The following is a 22,614-nucleotide window of genomic DNA, read 5'->3' on the forward strand; positions in this document are numbered from 1 at the left end:
CGGGGGGAGGTTCAGCCAGTATATTATTGGGGGGGGGGTCAGTATATAATTTGATATCTGGCCGTATATCTGGTTCCAAGCAGTACATTATCAGAAGCAGCTTCGGCATGCCGAGATTTATTGGGTATACATTTGTAAAGTCTAATTAGGGGAATAAACATTGACAGTGACTTCTCCAATATCACAGCGGAAGAAAGTCACATGCTTACTGCAGCCAATCGCAAAATGATTGCACAAACAGCACCCTGTGATCCTCGCCAGCCAATCCCCGACGACCTGATCAGACACTAGAGGCTCGGCTGTCCCTTCCTGTTGGTAGCTTTATAGCTATAACTAGGCTGGGTGGCGTCAGGAAAATGGCTTCCGTACAGCTCTAGTGACCGCATTTCTAAAATTCTCAGAATAAGCGCGGAAATTCAACTGTGTGTAGCAAATCGACCGCAGTGACAGCGGACAGGTGAGAGCTGCGGGAAGGGGGCGCAGCAGGGCGGTGGGGTTGGCATCATTAGAGAAATGGAATATCGCTCATCCCGGGTATATCTGTAAATAAAATACCCCCCTCCCTACTTCTGTCCCATATATATCCATACATAGTGCCCCCCCCCGGCTGTCTTATATATATCCATACATAGTGCCCCCCCAGCTGTCCCATATATATCCATACATAGTGCCCCCCCAGCTGTCCTATATATATATCCATACATAGTGCCCCCCCCCAGCTGTCCCATATATATCCATACATCATCTGAGTCCAGGATTTCAGCGCTGTAAACATTCTTCTCTCTCAAACAGATCAGAGGCCCAGAAGATGGAGTGCAGACGCCAACCCCTTAAACGTCTCTGTGAGTGTCAGATGTGTGTGGCACTAGATGTGGCCGGGCTGCTGCATGACTAGGGGGGCATGCGTGGGCATGGTGTGTGCCTTTACTGATCTCACCTAGGCTAGAAGTATGTGTACCCCTCCCAACCACAAGCATCACACATTCATACAATGCTGGCCTGTCAACAACTGCTACCTGCTGATCATTTCTAAACCAAAAAGCAGAAACTACACCAATCAGTGTGTCCGGTCATATCTGGGGGACTTCTTGCCACATTTGAACACCATTATCTCTGCAATGGTAACTTCCAGAGAAATGCCATTTGTGGGCCAGATAGCCAAGGGGGCAGATTCTTAGTACTATGTTTTCAGTTTCCTACCTCTATTCCAGATTTTTGGGTATATGTGGCAGGGTATGATTATTATCATTTTCCCCCACTTAAAAAATAGTAGAGGACAGTTGTGTGGCAGGGCAGTGCTGGACAAATGCCACCCTAGGCCTAGGCTGTGTAGCTGTAGTATGCATGAATCTGTTTCAGAGCTGTATGGCTATAAATATATAATCTGTGTGTCAGGGTTGTATGGCTCTATGAAGTCGTGGCATGCATTGATCTGTGTGTCAGGGTTGTATGGCTCTATATGTAGCCGTGTCATGCATTGATCTGTGTGTGTATCAGGGATGTATGGATCTATATGTAGCCGTGGCATGCATTGATCTGTGTGTGTATCAGGGATGTATGGCTCTATATGTAGCCGTGGCATGTATTGATCTGTGTGTGTGTCAGGTGTATGGATCTATATGTAGTCGTGGCATGTATTGATCTGTGTGTCTGGTGTATGGATCTATATGTAGCCGTGGCATGTATTGATCTGTGTGTGTGTCAGGTGTATGGCTCTATATGTAGCCGTGGCATGTATTGATCTGTGTGTGTGTCGGGTGTATGGATCTTTATGTAGCCGTGGCATGCATTGATTTGTGTGTGTACCAGGGATGTATGAATCTATATGTAGCCGTGGCATGTATTGATCTGTGTGTGTCGGCTGTATGGATCTATATGTAGCCATGGCATGTATTGATCTGTGTGTGTGTGGCATGTATTGATCTGTGTGTGTCGGCTGTATGGATCTATATGTAGCCGTGGCATGTATTGATCTGTGTGTGTGTCGACTGTATGGATCTATATGTAGCCGTGGCATGCATTGATCTGTGTGTGTATCAGGGATATATGGATCTATGTGTAGCCGTGGCATACATTGATCTCTGTGTCGGGGTATATGGGTCTCCACGAAGCTTTGCTATATACAGGTGTGACTTTCTAATAGTTTCTGTGATGCAGAATGCCAGGCAGCTTGTCATCTTGTTTCACGTGTAATTTGCCAGGCCCAGATACTGAGAATGATTTGCCCAGGAAAAAACGATATAATGCTTCAGAAGAGGAGATGGAAAACAGAGACCCCGGGGTGTCGGAGACCATTGCTAAAGGTAGATGGTCCACTCTACTACGAATAACAGAACAGGAAATTAAGCCGGACACGCCAGCCATTCCATCGATCAGATCTCGCATACAGATGTTGGAGAGCAGCACAAGAGGTAGTTGGATAATTGAGGGGTTAGAGAATTTGTGGCAGAATCCAATGTTCTTTGTGATGGAGGAGATGGCTGTTGTCTATTGACAGTCATTGAAGTTTCCATATTGTTGTGATGAAAATTTCTTCTTTCTGTTTTAGATATATCTGTGAATTCTACGGAAGAGGGCCACGCTGTGTCTTGGACTGATGATGGGAAGGTCAGGCGACTGTGTTTTCTGTTTCAATGTTCTTTACAATCTAATAACACAGAAATGAGGATAATGAAACCTGCTAATGTTTCATTTCTGAATCATCAGGGGGGTTGTGTGGTCCTTTGGTGGCTGCATCTTTTGACACGGCTAAATGATTTTACTATTTCTCTGTACCTTCAGGATGGCTCGGGGCAACCAGGATTGGATGGAGAAGAGGAAAGGCTGACTGGTAAGAACCAGCTAATCATTTCATGACTGGCAGGTTAGAGTTTGGAGTAATTGAAGGCTCCTACACAACATTCTCTAGACTGGTTTACTAGTACTTGGCCAGTCACTTGGGATGGAATGTGAGCTTTATTTTATTTTCTTGCAGGTATTCATCCTTCAGAATTCAGCCTTGTGGACTTTGACAATAAAGCACCTATAGAAGATCAGGTTCTCCCTCTGGCCCAGAGCACTTTAGCTCCTCGGCGTCCTCTGCTGTCTGTGGAGGACAACCCACCCAGTGTGGAGACAGCTAGTCGGCTCCGGAAGGTCAGTTCTTGACACTACAATTTGATGGCGGTGTACAAGGGAATTGGTGTTTGTATACACATTTCATCTTAACCTCCTAGCCGTTAAGCCTGACCTTCGTACGGGCAAAAAAAAAAATGGCTAGGATGGTTAACCCCGAGTTTTTTCCCATCCTTACTTACCTGGTCCCGCTGTGCTCATCCAGCGTCGTGTTCGTGTTCCAGCGTCGTCCTCCGTCGATCGTCGTCCGTCGATCTCCCTCTCCAGCGTCGGGTGCCGGCGGAACACAAGATGCCGACCGGCTTCTTACCTGGTCCCGCTGATCGTCCACGTCCTTCTTCTTCCAGCGCCGGATGATCTCTGAAACGAGAAGCCGTCCGGCGGAGAAAAAAAAACTGGACGGCTTCTCCCTGCGTGCGTGATGACTCCAATACAAAAAATAAAAAAAAATAAAATAAAAGTAAATAACTTGGAAATTCAAATTTATATTTTGTATTTGATTGGATACAAACTTGCTCTGTAGTCACTGGTATCCTTTGTATATATTTTGCAGGAACGGCAGGAGGAGCTGGCGATGGTGTGTGCAGTTCTGGATCGCAGTAATCCTTGGAGAGCTGCATCTATGAGACAGCGAAAGAGACAACTTGATGAACAAGTTAGCAAGGTAAGAAGTATCCGTGTGATGGTACAGAAGAGCCTAGCGGAGGGGTACATGCTGACTGGCAGTATTGTCACTTTACTGGGTTTCATACTGGATGGAGATGTAATGTCACTTCACTGGGTGCCTACTGGGCCAACAGTGATAATGTCACTGGTTGCCACACTGGTATTGGGCACAGAGGTGCACACTTTGGTTCCAGGTGTCACTTGTCATACATAGCCCTCCAGAGTCTCATTACTTTGCAACCCTGCTCTTCAGAATCTCAGAGAGAAAAGAAGGCGACGGGTGAAAACAGGACGAGGGCAAGTGAAAATGGGACCCATGTCAGATGCTCAGACAGTCTCCAGCGTGAGTGGCTGCCATTCTACTTTTTGTCTGTTAGTGGAACTCCCCATCTAGGGTGACTACTCTTATACCACATATACAGTGCTGTATTGTGCTCTGGTTCATAGTTTTGATGTGTTCCATCCTGTTGTTAGGCGCTGTGATCTTTTGTGAGTTTCTCCTGCTGACAAAATTACAATTACTCTAACTATGTCAGGATATTTTCCCTCTTCCGCTTGAGGCTGTTGATAAAGATAATAGATATTATTTCTGCCCTCTGATTGTGTTTTCAGGACTCAGAGTGTACAGAACTGTCTTTGGAAGCCAGTGACGGAACCCTTGATGTCTCTGGGGAGCATTGCGTCTCTTCTCTTGAGGTCCGTCTGCAAAGAACTTGCAGCTCTGGTAAGGATTGGTTTTATTTCTAGGTTTTTATTTTCTAGGTGTAATCGATGAGTCTTCAGATGTATATTATGCCTCTTTATTCTTATATATAGAAAAGGGGTCCAGTGAGTGAACTTAGGGAGCAATGGGCCATTTGTCAGTGTTGTACATCAGTTCTATTTGTTTTACAGACTCCCAGCCCCCTTCATTTGATGCTCAAGATGAAGACAAGTCTAATGAAGGTAATGCTGGGGAAAAGACGGACTGCACAGCTTATGGTGGAAAAGAAGGTAAACCTTATATCCATATATACAGAGGGGATACCCTGATGTATAATTGGCTGCAGATCTCTGTAAATTATAATAAAACATATTTAGGGCTGAAATCAAGGTGAAATTACAATAAACATATTTATTCATGCACATTTTCCCACATTTTTATCCCTTTTAATGCTGGTCAAGTACAAAAACATAATTGTGGGAAATATAGTATGCTCCTACCTTCCTATGACATAACACAGCTCTGAATTCCTATCATGTCCACAACTTATTCTCCTCTTTCCTCCACTTACCTTTATATCCTTCCTTGTGCATTGATGCCCTACTGCAAGGTTAGGATTATTGTAGGCTTCCAATTCTGAGCTGTACATTCTGCTTATTCTGTCCTAATTCTATTATCTAGTTATGGGTAAACCAGCCATATTAAGGGCTGAAATACATGCCCCAATGTTTCTTCTGGTCCTATTTTAGGGCCTTTGTCGATCCTGACTGACCAATCCAGAATTATGCAGGTCTGATGTGCACAGTTCATTCATTCCTAGCAGCCAGGGTGACTTCTTACAATATTTTCTTAAGTTTTGTTTTGGGAAGAATAAAATGTTAATCTGCTGGAGTTTTGTTTTAGCTGACAACCCAGTGCCTTTGCTGCAATGAAATTCCATTCAGTGTTTTCAGCTAATTGGCAAGGGGTTCTGTAGTCCACAGAGGAGAATTATAGAGCTATTAAAACTCTTTTTGGGATTTCTTTTCAGTTCTGTGGTGTTCTCATTATAGGAATATAGGAACTTGCTAGGTTTTTATAGGATAAACCAATATTTTCTCTTGGTAACATATCCTTAATTCTCTCCTATGCTCTTGTCTTGTTTTTGAAGATTCCCCTGTAGACAATGCTGACCTGAGGCGGGTGACTATGAATAGCTCGGAACTGATTGACCGCATATTTGAAGGTGTTCTGGATGTCAGTGAAGGGTCAGAAGGACATTTGTCAGAAGAAGTGGATTTGGATCTTCCTCCCGTTTCTTTTTTATCTCCTCTCACCAAGTCAATTGATCTTCAGGCAGCAATTAGCCCTTTAGTAAGTCCCAAACTTCCCAAAATTTCTAAATTCTTTGAGCCCATGTAACATGACACTTGTATGATACTCTACAGAGCTCCGTGGTGTCCAGTTTACCTGAATTACTGGAGGAGGATCCTAAAGTGACCTCAGCTAAAGAGGAACTCCATCTGCCCTACAGGTACTTATCAGTCTAACTGTGACTAACTGATTCTACATGTGTTAAGCCTCGTGTATCAGCCAACCAGAGGCCATTTACCATACAGGGTATGATCACCAGGATTATGAGCCAAGCTAGCTTCAATCTACCCTCCTGGTAAACATTTGGGCTTGATTTCCTTGCCAGAATCCGACCTTCCTACTATCTACTACTGGTATTATTGGCCTAGCTAGTGTCTGTTCACCCCGCTAGATACCATACTGGCTTAGCAGTCTAACTGTAGTTCATTCACCCCAAAGTCTACAAGGCTGTTTGGTCCTCCCACTCATTTGGGTACTGTGCTTAGCATTTCATACGTGGTCCAGCTCTGCTACAAGGTACCAGGCCTGGTAGTCTGTCCAATCAGTCAAAGACAGGGATCCTTGATTGATTGGAGGATGGACAAGGAACTTTCATCCTGAGAATAGTAACATGCTTCTATAGAGCTAAGATCTTTGCATGCAATACCATCACTTATTACTAGAGGGGAAACTTCCCTGAGTCTAGCTGGGTGGACACACACAGGCAGACACAGACCTTACATACTATCTAGTGTAATTGAGTACTTGTATAGCAATTAGGACAATATGCACGGTTTCATGGACAAATACATATACAGGCAAATATACTGATAAACACAGAGATGCATTCATCTCTTGTAGATGCACACAGGATGCAATCTTCTACAAATTAGTAGCAGATATACAACCAAGTATATAATGTTTAGCCTGATTTCAATTATACTTGAAACTGCCACCATCCCTCAAGGGTTCAAATATGCTATCAAAAAATGTCAAAATATGGGACTTTCACAGCAGTTGAATCTTATACCATTTTTTGCATTTTATTTACATCATTTTAAAAGAAGTTTATACATACCTCCCCCATTATAGCAATTCAGGGGAAGTTAAACAACATCATACCATACATAGGCTGAGTATTTTGTACACATTACATATTTAGGGATCATGCGATGTGTTTCGCAGACGAGGTCCGCTTCCTCAGGGATGTAATTGGTACAAGCAAAACAGGGTGTGTTAGCACCAATAGGTTATTTACCTACAAGTGCACTTAGTCACCTGGTATGGAGGCAGGCATAAAGCAGCGTTAAAACCACAACAACAGAGATAGCTGTGTCCCAAATTCATCATCCATCATAATGATCAATTTGCAGTATTTGTCCTCTGAGGTTTTCAAAAATTTGCCATTCAAACATCTATTTGGCCACTATATTTATTAGGTTGTTGTTTTAATTTAATGTATATTGTTCAAAATACTGAGACCGCCATCATATACAACCAAGCCTACAGGCACTAGAATTACAGTGCAGCTATGCAGACAAACACAATAACACAAAGTCTTTGGGAGTTATGGAATTCAGAAGCTTATATACTAACAAAGAAATAGTAACAAGCAAAAAATAATATTCAATGTTTTGCATTAAAATTACCATAAAGTAATGCTTTCTGGCAGGACCCCCAAATATCATGTGATTGTTGTTTGTGGTGTCCGTATATTTGTTTTTCTAGTCTCTTGGTCGCTGAATATAGCTGGTACAGCCTATTTGGTATTCACATTTGCAGTCAAGTTATTTCCGCCTTTCCTATATGTTTTTATATTACTCATCCTCCCCACCAGGTACCAAGATTTAGCAGTCTATAGTTCATTCTCCTTATCAGATACCAGTGGAAAAATCTCTCTATTATCTATCTACCCTGCAAGCTACCTGGCATATATCGATCTTCTAGAAAGTTTGTATCCCACCAGGCCCTGGGCTTCACAGTCCTGAAGAGCTAATGGCTTTTTCAAAAATTCTATCTGTTTTTATTCAAGGCTAGGGACATATAAAACAGAACCATGTGCACTACTTGTAGTTTAAACCTGAATTAATCTCTTTTTAATTTTCTTTTGTTTATAGTATTGATTCTTATCGAACATTGCGAAGAAATGTACAGCTAGAGTCTGTTGGCCGACTTGGTACCCCAATTACCAGCCGTTTTCCTGAAAGAAGGCCACTGGAGAGAGGAGACACGAAGGAGAGAATCAAGGTGAGCCTTTTATCCTCTGGCAAATTGTGAATTGGTATTGGCAATGTAATGAGATCTGTTTTCTGCTTCTGCAGCTCCTCAGCAAGGAGGTCTCATCCCTGCAGCGTATCATCGAGCAGTCATGTTGTGCCTTAAGCTATTGTGTGGATGTTGACCATGGAAAGGGCACTCGACAGGAGGCCGAGGCAGAGCGGTTGCTCCTGGTGTCAAGTAAGTGGTAAAAATCTTTCACCAGTTCCTCCTGGGAACCAAGAACTTAAACTCCTTTTCCTCCACTCTAGATGAGAAGAAGATTGCTTTATTGAAGGAGCTGGACAGACTCCGAGGAGAGCGATCAGAGGAGCTGGAATCTTGTCTTTCAGAAGAGCTGAAACCTTGTCGAGGTGCTGTCACCATATCTGACATCCAACTCCCCCTTAAGGTTGACTATGTGTGCAAGGCAATACGTGACTCAGGTACTTGGGAGTGCAATGGCTTTACTGTCCTTATTAATATTTCTAAATAACACATGCATTCTTTTTAGGATCTCCCGGGCACTATTTCCTCATACTTATCCGGTATGGTAGCCATGATGTTGTAGCCACACCTCTGGCCAGTGCTGCAGATGCACAGACTGGTGATACCATTATATTTCCTACCACAGTGACCCTGTAAGTGTCTTGTAGCAAAATCTACTGGGTCTGACTGTTTTTTCATATGGTGGTTTGTAGAATGAGTGGTGTTGATTTGGTTCTGATTCATCTGCTATTTTCTATTAAAACAGAAATGATGCCAATGCAGACTTTAAAATAGAACTTGAGGTTTACAGTCTGGTAAGTGCTTTTTGGTTATTAAATTCAGAATACTGATTTAGTCAGGAATGTTTGTAGGAGTGTTCTGAATTCAGCCCTGCTGCTGTTACCAGTTTAGGAATTTCTTGTTAGACATGGCAAGTTACTTACAGAGAAACATCAGACATGTTCTTTTCTTGGTTTAATAAAAAGACAGGATCCCTGTTGTCTTTCTACTGGCCATTCTCTTTTGTACCAATGTACAGGATGTGGCCTTATATTGGAGATCCTGCATTGGTCAGGGCCGAGGAGTCTGAGTGAAAGCTACTGGGCACCTGGATTTAGAATTGACAAAAAAGTACTGCCTCTGACTCCACCACCATGGTATCCATAGACGTGGCCTGTTATGCAGGATCCTGTCTATCAATAGATTTGTCATTTTATCAGGTTAATATAAGCTATTTACTAAGGATATAGTGGTGGAGTTTGTAGCAGTGTTCAGTGTATATTGGTTCTTAATCGGTGATAAACCTTCATCCTCTGAATTCAGGAAATGAGGCAGGTATTCAGTCTTCATAAAGCTCATTTCTGTAATATCCATATAAATTTAGTGTTGTCATCCACGCAGGCACAAATTGGACCTGTTACCACTGCAGACAAAAGGAAGTGCTTCAAGCCTAAGGTATCATCTTTCTTATCATGCCACAGGCTGGAAGTGAGAATTATTGTTTGTACTAAGTTTTTCTGCTTTTCTTCTCCAGATTACACCTAAAAAGCTTCTGAGTTCACGGGTAAGTACTGCTCTTTTACTGTTCTAAATTCCTGGGGTAGAATGCATGAGAGTTCTCACAACTGTTTTTTTTTTTTCCATGCAGAAATCCTCTCTGAACTCCCCAGGTAAACACGCCTTGATGTTGTGTTTGTGGCCATACAATGTGTTTTCCACTAATCCTACCAGTGAAGACAACTTCCCAATTTTTCCTTTTAATCTTCTTATGCTGTTTAAAAAAGGGCACAAATTTTGTTATACGTAAGATATATAAATAGTTTCAAGAGATTCATGACATTCTGTAGTTTACTTTTTGCAACCACTAACTGCTAAAAAGTTCAAATTTGTAGTTTAAATGTGCCCACTAGTGATGGCAGTGCAGACTCTGATGCCCTCTAGAATTTCCTCATTTCACTGCAGTTCATGTGCCCTCTTATGATCCTCTAATCCACCACCTCAGTCTCCTGCTAATTGAGGCCTCTGTCATCCTCCACAATCTTTCTTGTGGCCTCTGGAACCCCTCTTATGATGACCTCCTGCAGCCTTTGTGACTTCTGTTTACTCCTCTGTCATTGTAGCTTGTAGTCCAGCAGTGAACTGCCCTCTCAGATCCAGTGGCTTTCTGCTGGTTGGGTCCCTGATGCTGTCTCTGGATTCTCTGGGCAAATTCAAGTTTCCACTGGAAAAGGTGAGTGATAAACTACACTTACTCGACAATTTGTGCTTGTGAGGTTCTGTACCTCTGCTTTGTCTTCTGAGGTTCTGGAAATCCTTGCCCCTTGAATGGGTATTGTTTTCCATACAATTGAGATGATTATAAAGAAGGTTAAAAAAAAAAAAACTAAATGTAACTAGCTGATCTTCCTTTATATGATGTTCCTGTGAACAGACTATAGACATTCATTCATCTAAATGAACCTTTAAACCATTTCTCACTAATCTTTGTAGCTGCAGGCACTGTGGAGCATCTGGACCAAAATGGGGGACATAACCTTGGCGTTTTTTACTGTCCTGATGGCACAGAAATGATTGTGGACACCTTTGTGTTTGGTTTCTTAAATATTTTTCAGGAGTGTGTAACATAGAAGTGTAAAGGGCGACTGAAGGAAGGAAGTGGGAGATAAATGGTAAACCTGGCCAAACATTAGATTATAGGCTTGAGATGTGGAAGGCAGGGTCAGGACAGGAACCATAGAGACGTCTTTTGTGATAGCATAGGACCTGATTATGGATGAGCAATGAAAAAGGAGAGTGCAGGCAGCGTCACCTGGTTGGGGGGGCTGTCTGAGGATGGAAGAATGAAACAAAGTAGAGAAAGAGACATCGAAAGATGAAGAAGAGATCAGAACTGAGAGTGACCATGGAGGGCAAGAAGGGATAACACAAAAGGGGTCTCAGGATGTGTGCCTCCTGAAGATGGAAAGGTGAACGTATGCAGGAATCCTCAATACCCCTGAAGCAAACTGGGAAGTGTCTTCTTTATTTATCTCCACATTCTGAAACTATTTGTACACCCCTTGGTGCACATATCTCATCTCTTTGTCTTGTGCTGTCTCTCCTCCTGGTTTGTCTGCTCTCTTGTCTTGTCCTCTCATCTTTTTTCCCACCTGTATCTCCTTTTAGATGAAATTGGAAGGAAAGGTCGGTCGTCTGCTTGGAAATCATTTTCAGGATAAGGTGGTTACTGATTTTTCTTGCATTGTGCGGATTGTTGCATGCCCATGCAGTAGAAGCCTCTCATGCTGGGGGTTGTAGTGGTTACACATTGGTCTTATTGTGAGTGACAAAAACAAAAAATGTACTTGTCACAATAAAAGTTTGAGGTCTGGACACATGATTTTCTCCTTGAGGTTGTGGAAATTGCGTGAGGGTTACAATGGGCTGAAGAACTTCCAGACATGATTAATATAGATTGTTTAATCCAAGCATTATCAGCCGCTCCTCACCAGACATCGGTTATCCAGTACACTTACATTCTGGCATGCATAGAAACTGCAACACCTACAAAATGCATGGATTGTCCTCTGAATTTAAATATACTATGGTATCTGAAACACAAGGTTTTCTGGTATTTTTGAAAAGCAAAGATATCTGATATATTTATCCTTTGGTAACGGTTTACAAAGCACAACAGATAAGTTGATCTGGGCTGTACGGCACTGGTCTAGTGCTGTGTTATGGCTAATATATCCGGGGTTAAATGTTGTCTGCTTATCAGTGTGGTTTAGACACAGACATTAGAATGATGGGACACCAGACAATAGCCCAACGTCTGCATTTGTGAGCCCCTTATGTTTTGTAAATCCGCCATCTTGCTAGGCCTGTTTTCTTCTATGAACAATTAGTTTAATCTCCTTGACCCAAAAATAAAAAAAAGACCCTGAACCCAATGCATTACTGATAATTTGTCTCAGCCTGCACAGTATAAGATGTCTTGTAGAAGAAGTCCCTGTCTGAACCTTAAAGATCCAACTCCTAATTCAAACAAGCTGGTGTTTGCTTGTTTTGTTTGTCATTTGTTTGCAATATTATAGGCACGTTACTTTTCTCAGTGTGTTACATGGTGAGTTAGCAGATTAGTAGTTTACAGAATGAAGCTAACCTTGTGTTGTTCAGTTCACAAGAAGCATTTCTGGCAGCTTTACCAGATAATTTCTGAGAACAAATGCAGCAACAAAAGTGAAGGACGGGGTGTAACGTGACATTGGTGTTCTTGGGATTATTTCCCCATTAGAGCTGCACAATCAGGAATTGTTTCTCCTGTCCTTTGTGCTATTGTTTGAACTCTTAGTTAACATAGGTGTTGCAGTTTATATTCCTGCCAGTGTAGTTTTAGGGCACTTGTTGGATTGTATGAACTAGAACTGATATTGTATGAACTAGAACTGAAATATATTGATGATTAAAGATGGGACTCACAATAACTCCACCCCCCCCCCCCCCCCCCAAGAATGGCAGCGCTTGGACCTGGGACTGCGGTACTGCTTTACTCACATTCTGTGACTGCTACTCATTGCCACTAACCTGATACCATTTTATTCTTCTTGACCTGAATCTCATCTCTTCCCAGGTCCCATTCCTGTCCCCTCTGGAAGGGAACCTTTACCTAAAGATCCAGTGCCAAAGTCACTCTTCTGTACAGCATAGGGGTTTTCTGGTAAGTTTGTGTTGATGATCACCATATACAAAGTGTTTAACAATAATGTCTTCTGATGGAGCTCTTATTTTACTCTTTGCAGACAATTTTTGAGGATGTCAGTGGTTTGGGGGCATGGCACAGACGTTGGTGTGTCCTTTCGGGTAACACCCTGTCCTTTTGGGCATATCCTGACCAGGAAGCTTCTAAGGTAAGTCCACAATTACCTGATAAGGTGTCCTGGAACCTGTTTGTCTGTTGCTGCATTTTGTACTGATTTTTGTTGTGTAGGATCCTCTAGGGCGGATAAATTTGGTGAACTGCACGAGTGCCAGAATTGAGGCTGTCAAAAGAGAAGTGTGCGCTCGTCCTCACACCTTGGAGCTGATCACCATGAGACCTCAACAAGAAGATGACAAGGAGACACTGGTGACACAGTGCCGGAATACCTTGTGTTTCACCAAGTGAGTCTGTTATGAGTTGAGTTTGTGTAATGTAGGGACGATTCTAGGATGTTTCCAATTTGTAGCTTTGATGAGGTGCATGGGGTGGTCTTCTATTTTTTTTCTATTTGTATATGACTCTTGTAAATGAAGTGTTCACCGTACACTGTACTGAAATCTTTTCTTTCAGAAATTGGCTGTCTTCGGATACCAAAGAGGAGAAGGACCAGTGGATGGACTGTCTGAACCAGGTTTTGTTGGATCTGCGAACATGGGGGGCTAACCTAGCAAAAGGAGCAATGAGATAAGGATACTGTCTGCTCCAGGGCTAAGAATATATACTGTAGAGGCCTAAGATTTTCTGTTTTTTACCCTTTTTATATAAACAAAATTTCTGTCCTTTTTTCTATTCTGATATATATATATATGATACAAATATTTCAAACAAGTTTTAAGTGTGTTTCCTATTTTCTGGCTGCTCCATATTCACAAGATTCATAAGAAGCACTTTTGTTACCTTTCCATCACCTTGGCAGGATGGGGAAAGGACTCTGGTAATCTGAATGTTGCTGCCATATACCATGGAGCACAAGATTGCACTTTTGATGTTTGTTCTGTTGATGTTTTCTTTAAATTTTCAGATGACTCATTATGTTTGTATTGGTCTGTATTCTTTGTTTCACGTGGCTGCACTGCCTGTTTCTGAACACTAATCTATGTATGAAAAATATTTTATTAATTTCTTCCAGTATATATCAATATAAATTCATTGTATATTATTCTATTTCTGGTTCTATGAAATAAATCATTTACAACACCTCAGCTGTCTTGGTAGTAATAGAAAGGATGTTTAGAATTTAGTAGATTCTCTTAACTGTGTACAGTACGGAGGCCCTGACTACTGGAATAGATTTTTCCAATATGCATCCTCTTTCAAATTCAGTGTGAAGACATCGGAATATTGTGACCTTCTGGGATCTTACATTCTTCACAAGAGGTCCACAGTGATGGCCTCCCTATATTGCTCACTGTAGGTTTTTTTGTTAAAAGCAACTTATAATGGTGTGTGTAAAAAATTTTAGTAAATTAAATCTGGCATCTGTCACTATTTCATATATACTGTTTGCAGCCAGAAGATATGGCTTTAGGCTCCTTAAGGGTTTCTGTATACTTTGTTCTGCGGATAAAGCCCATTCTTCACCAAACTCAATAGTTCTGACTAAAATTTACAAAAAGACAGGGCAAATATTTAGGGTTTAGTCTCCAACCCACCCTCCCCACTGGGTTGGTAGCTGGAACCCTTTCTTTCCCTCTATGACTGTTTTTGGTGGTCTGTATACAGTTGTTTTAAGTCTACTTATGCTATTCCACATTAAATGTCTTGGCTTTACATTTATAGGAGGGACCTTGATCATTTTCATTCTGACATTTGAAAGTAATAGAGCCTCATCGGCGCCTTTTTAATGGGGATTTTTTTCCCGTATGCTGTCAGTTTCTGGAACAATTGGCAGTGACTACCAGACAAAGTGTTCCAATACCAGACCATCTATCTGTAGATTTTAGAGGAGTGTTCAAAGACAAATGCTGGGAGGGGGCATTTCTACTCTAAATGGTTCCTACAAGATTGTGAGAGTTCAAGAGCTGTTTAGGAACTGGAGGACTTCTAACACCAGGGCCCTGTGTTATCCATGTCTGTTCAGGGCAGTATTTAGTACATCAAAGTTACCGTTACTTGTTGCTGGCAAAGCTTCATGTTCCGGTTGGGTCTGGAAAACAGATTGGCTGCAAAGTAAAGTGTACATTTTAGGAAGATAAAATGCTTCTAATGTATAGATCTCTAAAATTCTCTCCATGTTGACCTCTCCCAAATGTTCTGCGAGTCTGTTACTTGATGATTCCCTCTGAACCCTAATTTGATATATATACAAGCTCCTAGAGCTATGGGACAATGTGCTATGTAGGTATGTAAGCATATCTGTAAATCATCACTGACCTCCCTCAGCCCTGTTACTGTGGATGAAGTCTCTTCTCTCATCATCTCCGTCTACTACATGTCTGCTTGTCCCAATTCCCTCTGATCTACCGTATTTTTCGGACCATAAGACGCACTTTTTTTCCCCCCCAGAAGTGGGGGGAAAAAGTCCCTGGTGAACACTCCTCTAAAATCTACAGATAGATGGTCCAAATGTATCAAAATGTATCCTTCCCAGCTGCTGTCCCGTCCCCCCTGTATAGCCCCCCTCTGCCTTTTCTCCTGTCTCCAGCGCGGCCCGAGTGACTGTGTCTCCTGTATCTTGCTCCCGGCGTCCTCCCACTCTCAGCATGATTGGCTGACAAAGTCATGCTGGGAGCATTCTCCTAACATGACTTTGTCAGCCAATCATGCTGAGAGTGTTCCCTGAATCACTCACTGCACACATAGTAAAATCACATATACGGTACACAACACAAACACAATGTAAACAAATGTTATATTGCAATCCGATTGTCATACATTGTATGACAAGATACAAGACTTCTCTAGAGCTGCCCCAACTCTCTGGAATGGTCTCCTCGTCCTATTCGGCTTGCTCCTACTTTCTGCTCATTTAAAAGAGAACTCAAAACCCATTTTTTTTCAAACTTGCCTACCCGGCTTCTTCTGTCTGCTAAACCATCACTACTTCCCACCACTACATATCTCCCATCCTATTGTGTGTTAATTCCCCCACCTACTAGATTGTAAGCTCTTCGGGGCAGGGTCCTCTTCTCCTCCTTTGTCACTGTCTGTATTGTCATTTGCAACCTCTATTTATTGTACAGCGCTGTGTAATATGTTGGCGCTATATAAATCCTGTTTAATAATATTAATTTGAAATTCTGTTGTCCTGCATGGAGTGGGGTGATGGTGCACTCCATCAGTCCCCCTCCCACATCCTGCTTGCTGGGATTCTGTCTCTGTGCAGAGGATGTATCCTCCCTTCCCGTACTAACCTAGGAGCCAAAGACTGACCATGTCTGCAGAGGGTAAGACAGGCCTGGAGCTTCATTTTTCTCAGTACATAGGGGTACTATGGTGGGATGGTTTCAATTCCATAATGATCATACTTAGGAGTGCAAAGCTACTTCCTAAAGGTGAGATGTTCCAGAATTATGTCTTAGTTGGGTTTTTTTTTTACTGGTAATTAAAAAGTACATCTCACAAAATTGTTACACTTTAGTGGCACATTATTGTCCTACAAGGAAAAGTGACTTTACTCACTTGAATAGGACTTATTGTGTACATTTTACATAGTTATGTTGTACTGTGAGGTTTGATGTTAGGACAATGTATATATAGTGGTATAATATGAGAAGTGTTTTCACTCATATAGTGTTACTGTATGTTGTACTACAGGAAATGGAGTCACTCATACACAATTGTGGTGTCACTCATATACAGAGTTATGTCGTTACATAACTGTTGGTTGAAAAAAACAGTCCAACAAGTTCAACCTCTAGGGAAATAAACATGCTATAAAGCCGCAGATTCCAGATCAAGCTGATAGTTATAGAGGTTATTAGATGCCTATGGTACAAACAACTGGGAGCACTAAATTTGTGCTGACCTGCCCACTTGTTGACCACTTGGCTAACACTGCAGTAAAAGAGAAGCTTTGAATGGTCCTCCATATCTCACATTGTTATATTTTTGACAGAGTGTGATGCACTTGACAAAGCTGAGAGTTTGGCACGTGGGGCAGCTCTAAAATGGGCATCTGGTATATTTTGCCGCCCTGACCAGCTGGCACATCTTGGTCAATATCGCAGGCGGGAGACACAGCGCAATAATTCCATCCAGTCACGAATAAAAGTAAGTGACCAATCTGTTAGCATACATCCAAATTCAGTCTGGCATTTAGCTGGTATATTGTCTGAGCTGTAGCTTGGCCTGAGACCATTGAGTCTTCGGGAATTGTATCAGCACTGGCAGTCTGATTGTCTCTGCTGTAATTATTATGCTAATACATTTTTGTCAAATATGATATGGTTATTATTAATATTAATCAGATTTATATAGCGCCAACATATTACACAGCGCTGTACATTAAATAGGGGTTGCAAATGACAGATGAATACAGACAGGGCCTTACCTTTTTATTGGGAACTTGTCAGGTCAGGAATATGGCAGGTGAATCTGAAGCTGCTGTTCTGTCATCGGAATCCAGGGCCAAGCTTACGTATATTCGGCTTCTGACATCTCATATGTAATCCTGACATTTTACCTTTACGACCTCTGTTATGTTCCTAACTCATCTGGAACATGTGAACATAAACTGGCGGAGAAACCCGTGGCTGCCATATTTGCCAGTAATTAAAGTTGGCATTAATGTTTCATATAAGTTTTTTTCTGTATTGCACTAGGTCATCAAATTCTGATGTGGTGGTGTGCTTGTTTGAGAGGGGCTCCCCGAATACCCCAGCTCAAAGTGAAAAGCACACCGCACTCTTCCACTAAGCCTCCGAAAGTGGTAAGAGGAAACAGGCTATGATATAGCTGGAGCCAAATAATTGGGTCCACTATGCAGATGAAAAATTCTTATCAATCCAGAAACAACAATGTGTTTAAAAAAAAAAACACCACAATGGGTCAGGCAGAACCATAGTAGTGTAGTGTCTTTCAGCACACTGTCTTGGGCCTTGTGCTGGTTAGTGTGGTCCTAGAGAATCATCAGCAAGGTGGACTGGAAACCTGCTACAATTAACATCTGAAGTGATTATACCAGAAATTCCAGCCTTCAGCCTTTTTAGAACTCATTGCCAGTTGTTGTAACCAGTCAACCGTCCTCAGAAATGTCTTCTGAAAATGATGAAATGAATGTGGTTATCTTGGACCGTTGACACTCTAAAAGACCTTTTTTTGTTCTCTGTTTGCAGTCAGCACTGCAGTCGTATTTGGAAGGAGTCGATCTTGGTCTCTGTCAGCTTCGAGCAGCATATACAGAGGTTTGTCATGTCCATAAAGCAATCTTTGAGACACGGGATATCTGGACAGCCAGTGAAGAGTCACACAGCCACCTTCAGACCATTCGGCATTTGGTGACTGAGCACGTCCAGCTGTCTGTGGTCATAAAGAGTTTACCGCACATCTATGCAGGTAATAGCAGGAGAATTCCTTGTCAAGTTTAGGTAAGGGGGATTAGGTAGAGTATCTTCCAAAATTCAGATCCCAGAAGAGGCTGAATAAATTCCCATCATTGCCTCTGGACTGGATAAATCACTGGGAACTCCTAGGTAATCAAAGGAGGTAATCCATAAACGAGAATTGGTTATGACATGTTGGTTATTCATAAATACTTTTTGCAAAATCCATATAGTGACCAATACCAATATGACCAATATTCTTGTTAATCTGTCCCCAGTACCAAAGCTGATCAATCGGACTAGGGAGCTCATTGAGAAGCAACAGCTACTGGAAGCTCATGTCAACCTCCGGGATTTGGAGAACCTGCGAAATGATGTTCTATACAGGCTACAGAAGGCTGGACCATTTCTAAGCACCAATGAGGATGGCCAACAGAATGGGGAAGCTTTGGATTTAGTCAGGCAATTTTTTGCTGGTGTTCAGGATCTGAGTGAGGATCTGGGTCATACTATTTCCTCGCTGGCTCACTCAGCACTGACTGTGGCTCGATGTGACCCTTCGGTCCTGGTCTCTGCTGTCCGCATCATAGAGCGAGAAGAACTTTTGGATGTTGAAGAGTCAAGGGGTCCTCTGCAGTTCTTGTGGAAACCTCCAGGGCGACCCAAACGATGGAGGGAAAAATTCTTTCAGGCTTTGGAGAAGGGAGTCTGTGAGAGACTGATGACATCTACAATAGAGTCAGAGGGAATGAATCCAATAGACTTGGCAAAACATTTGAAGGACCTTCAGAGCCGGATAATGGAAGAACTTCTGGCTGCATCTGCGGTACTAGTACCTTGTGTCCCTGCACACTATGATCTATGCAGAACTACTGCTAAAATCTGTCACCAAATCATCTCTCGTCACCTGCGTGAAGTTCTTAGTTTTGACCTTTCTCATCCTGCACTATACCGTGTGCTTCACTGGATAACAATCATCTACCCCAGGTAGGACTCCATAATTGCACACAACATTTTAAATAATAGTAAAAGCTGGTGTGCAGTCTGAGGACCATATCAGAAATAATTCTATTTGTTTATTATGCTAAAAAAATGTATAGACCAATGCAGAGAATTCCCTAAACATTGTCAGTGGTTATATTAGTCCACAACCATTTCTCCATCAATTCTCACAATGTACATATCAAAATATTGCCCAACATTGCAATGCTACGTATATAGTCTGCAATCTGCACTTCATTTTGATGCTCGGTATCCACAGAAAACCTTGTTATGCTGCTACACCAATATTAGAACTTGATGCTACTGCCTGAATGGAAAGCCATCTGTGTTGTCCTAGGTGTGCCACAATTCTATGGAGATGTCTATTCTATTCAGTATATGGGAAGGCCTGTGTGTGGTCTCAGGTGTATTACTACTCTAGAGGAGTGACTATATATTAGGAAGGCCTATGTGTGGTCCCAGGTGTGTACTACCACCCTAGAGGGGTGGCTGCATAAATAAGAAGGCCATACATGGTCTCAGGTGTGATACTACTCTAGAGGGGTGGCTTCATAGTGGGAAGACCTGTGTGTGGTCTCAGGTGTGTTCTTTCTGCCTAGAGGGGTGGCTACATAATGGGACGACCTGTGTTTGGTCCCAGGTGTGTTCTTTCACTCTAGAGGGGTGGCTGCATAATGGGAGGACCCGTGTTTGGTCCAGGTGTGTTCTTTCACCCTAGAGGGGTGGCTACATAATGGGAGGACCCGTGTGTGGTCTCAGGTGTGTACTACCACCCTAGAGGGGTGACTCTAACATCTGGGGAATGAGAAGGTCTGTGGGGATCTAAAAACTTTAAACAGCCTTGAACATTTTTATTGTTTTACACTAACAGTACAAACAAGAGAAGGGCCATCGGCTAAAACAGATTTTGTTTCTTGGTGTACTCAGCCTCTAAATGAAAATTGAGCTGTGACATTCCAGACAGTTCTGAACTTTGCTTTTCTAATGGTTGTCTGTGTTCCAGCGAGGACCTGATGGCACATCCAGACCTGTCCTTGGAAGTGGACATCTCTGAGCTGGGTCCTCTTATCCCCACAGAAGTCCTGGATGAGCAGATGAACCGTTATACACGCAGCTTGCGGGTAAGAAAAGTCACACGTATGTGTATGTATAATGTGTGTGTGTATATGGAGTGTGTGTATAGTGTGTGTGTATGTATAATGTGTGTGTGTATAGTGTGTGTGTGTGTGTGTTTATGGAGTGTGTGTATAGTGTGTGTATGTATAATGTGTGTGTGTATAGTGTGTGTGTGTGTATATGGAGTGTGTGTGTATGTATAATGTGTATGTGTAATGTGTGTGTGTGTGTGTGTGTTTATGGAGTGTGTGTATAGTGTGTGTGTGTGTATGTATAATGTGTGTGTGTGTATAGTGTGTGTATGTATAATGTGTGTGTGTGTGTATAGTGTGTGTATGTATAATGTGTGTGTGTGTGTATAGTGTGTGTATGTATAATGTGTGTGTGTGTGTGTGTGTGTGTGTATAATGTGTGTGTGTATATGGAGTGTATGTATAGTGTGTGTGTGTGCGTGTATAGTGTGTGTGTGCGTGTATAGTGTGTGTGTGTGTGTGTGCGTGCGTGTATAATGTGTATGTATAGTGTGTGTGTGTGTGTGTATAGTGTGTGTGTATATGGAGTGTATGTATAATGTGTGTGTGTGTGTGTGTGTGTATATGGAGTGTGTGTATAATGTGTGTGTGTGTGTGTGTGTATATGGAGTGTGTGTATAATGTGTGTGTGTGTGTGTGTGTATATGGAGTGTATGTATAATGTGTGTGTGTGTGTGTGTAATGTGTGTGTAATGTGTGTGTGTGTATGTATAACGTGTGTGTGTATAATGTGTGTGTGTAATGTGTATGTGTGTGTGTGTATGGAATGTATGTATAATGTGTGTGTGTAATGTGTATGTATAATGTGTGTGTGTGTGTGTGTGTGTATGGAATGTATGTGTAATGTGTATGTATAATGTGTGTGTGTGTGTGTGTGTGNTGTGTAATGTGTATGTATAATGTGTGTGTGTGTGTGTGTGTGTATGGAATGTATGTGTAATGTGTATGTATAATGTGTGTGTGTGTGTGTGTGTGTATGGAGTGTATGTATAATGTGTGTGTGTGTAATGTGTATGTATAATGTGTGTGTAATGTGTAGTGTGTGTGTGTGTGTATGTGTAATGTGTGTGTGTATGTATAACGTGTGTGTGTATAATGTGTGTATGGAATGTATGTATAATGTGTGTGTGTGTGTGTGTGTGTGTGTGTAATGTGTGTGTGTGTGTAATGTGTATGTATAATGTGTGTGTATAGTGTGTGTGTGTGTGTATGTATAATGTGTATGGAGTGTATGTATAATGTGTGTGTATGTATAATGTGTGTGTGTGTGTGTATGGAGTGTATGTATAATGTGTGTGTAATGTGTATGTATAGTGTGTGTGTGTGTATGTGTAATGTGTGTGTGTGTGTGTGTGTGTGTATAATGTGTGTGTGTCTGTATGGAATGTATGTGTAATGTGTGTGTATGTGTAATGTGTGTGTGTGTATAATGTGTGTGTGTGTGTGTAGTGTGAATGTCTGATGTGTGTGTATATAGTGTGAATGTCTGATGTGTGTGTATTTGGTGTGTATGTATGTTGTATGATGTATACATACATGTATGACAAGGTGAGTGGTGGGTGGTGATTTGATCTGCCTATAACCTAGAGATTTAGATTTGGCATTGTCTTCTCATTCAGGCCTGTCTGAGCCAATGGATACACAAAGCGTTGGACGTGGAATATTCTGATTGGTTGAGAAATCAGGAACCAGATAAAGATCAAGATGGCTTCTACCTGTCTGGTTTGCTACAGATCGTCATGCAGGTGGGACACTGATTAGCATACACTCCTGACCCCGCTCGGGGATGCACCGGCCAGAGCCGCAGACCTCCAAAATTGTCCCAAAGACACAAAATACTGGGGGAAATCTCCCCATTGTGGGAGGGGCAGAGACAATCTACTGGGGGAAATCTCCCCATTGTGGGAGGGGTAGAGACACAAACTATTGAGGGAAATCTCCCCATTGTGGGAGGGGCAGAGACACAAAATACTGGGAGGAAATGTCTCCATTTTGGGAGGAGCAGAGACACAAAATACTGGGGGGAAATCTCCCCATTGTGGGAGGGGCAGAGACTGAAATGACTGGGGTAAATCTCCCCATTGTGTGATGGGCAGAGACACAAACTATTGAGGGAAATCTCCTCATTGTGGGAGGGGCAGAGACACAAACTACTGGGGGAAATCTCCCCATTGTGGGAGG

The 22,614-nt window shown here is 42.1% G+C and overlaps 2 protein-coding genes across 5 annotated transcripts in view; both read left to right on the top strand.

Annotated features, from left to right (window-relative positions):
* Positions 1–346: 346 nt before the first annotated feature.
* LOC140338249 (anillin-like) lies at positions 347–14,002 on the top strand. Of its 3 annotated transcripts, XM_072422383.1 has the most exons (26): positions 347–457; positions 793–842; positions 2,202–2,411; positions 2,549–2,607; positions 2,782–2,830; positions 2,975–3,135; positions 3,668–3,778; positions 4,034–4,123; positions 4,393–4,504; positions 4,675–4,773; positions 5,634–5,836; positions 5,911–5,996; positions 7,933–8,062; positions 8,137–8,272; positions 8,344–8,517; positions 8,586–8,712; positions 8,826–8,874; positions 9,461–9,514; positions 9,594–9,623; positions 9,708–9,729; positions 10,180–10,289; positions 11,225–11,278; positions 12,672–12,758; positions 12,841–12,948; positions 13,029–13,201; positions 13,371–14,002. In XM_072422383.1, the coding sequence occupies exons 2-26, from the start codon at positions 809–811 to the stop codon at positions 13,486–13,488; spliced, it is 2,586 nt and encodes an 861-aa protein (XP_072278484.1). In that variant the 5' UTR covers positions 347–457; positions 793–808; the 3' UTR covers positions 13,489–14,002. The 3 variants fall into 3 exon arrangements, with proteins under 3 accessions (XP_072278484.1, XP_072278485.1, XP_072278486.1); XM_072422384.1 differs by lacking the exon at positions 11,225–11,278; XM_072422385.1 differs by lacking the exon at positions 4,034–4,123.
* Positions 14,003–16,123: 2,121 nt separating this feature from the next.
* EXOC3L1 (exocyst complex component 3 like 1) overlaps positions 16,124–22,614 on the top strand; it is a 12,602-nt gene continuing 6,111 nt past the window's right edge. The window contains exons 1-6 of one of the 2 annotated variants that reach the window (XM_072422408.1): positions 16,124–16,186; positions 16,858–17,012; positions 18,077–18,296; positions 18,562–19,270; positions 20,289–20,406; positions 22,053–22,178. In XM_072422408.1, the coding sequence (XP_072278509.1) occupies positions 16,174–16,186; positions 16,858–17,012; positions 18,077–18,296; positions 18,562–19,270; positions 20,289–20,406; positions 22,053–22,178 (1,341 nt within the window). In that variant the 5' untranslated portion in view covers positions 16,124–16,173. Of the gene's footprint in view, positions 16,295–16,857; positions 17,013–18,076; positions 18,297–18,561; positions 19,271–20,288; positions 20,407–22,052; positions 22,179–22,614 lie in introns of both variants that reach the window. The other variant, XM_072422407.1, reaches the window with a different exon arrangement.

The sequence above is a fragment of the Pyxicephalus adspersus genome, chromosome 9, assembly GCF_032062135.1.
Source record: "Pyxicephalus adspersus chromosome 9, UCB_Pads_2.0, whole genome shotgun sequence".
Classification (NCBI taxonomy): Eukaryota; Metazoa; Chordata; class Amphibia; order Anura; family Pyxicephalidae; genus Pyxicephalus; species Pyxicephalus adspersus.

What these genes read in the sequence shown, in the direction of transcription:
- LOC140338249 (XM_072422383.1), top strand. Translation starts at nt 809, where the DNA reads ATGGAGTGCAGACGCCAACCCCTTAAACGTCTCT. An exon ending in CAGCTAGTCGGCTCCGGAAG is followed by an intron (nt 3,136 to 3,667) that starts GTCAGTTCTTGA and finishes TATATTTTGCAG; the next exon opens with GAACGGCAGGAGGAGCTGGC. An exon ending in GAAATCATTTTCAGGATAAG is followed by an intron (nt 11,279 to 12,671) that starts GTGGTTACTGAT and finishes ATCTCTTCCCAG; the next exon opens with GTCCCATTCCTGTCCCCTCT.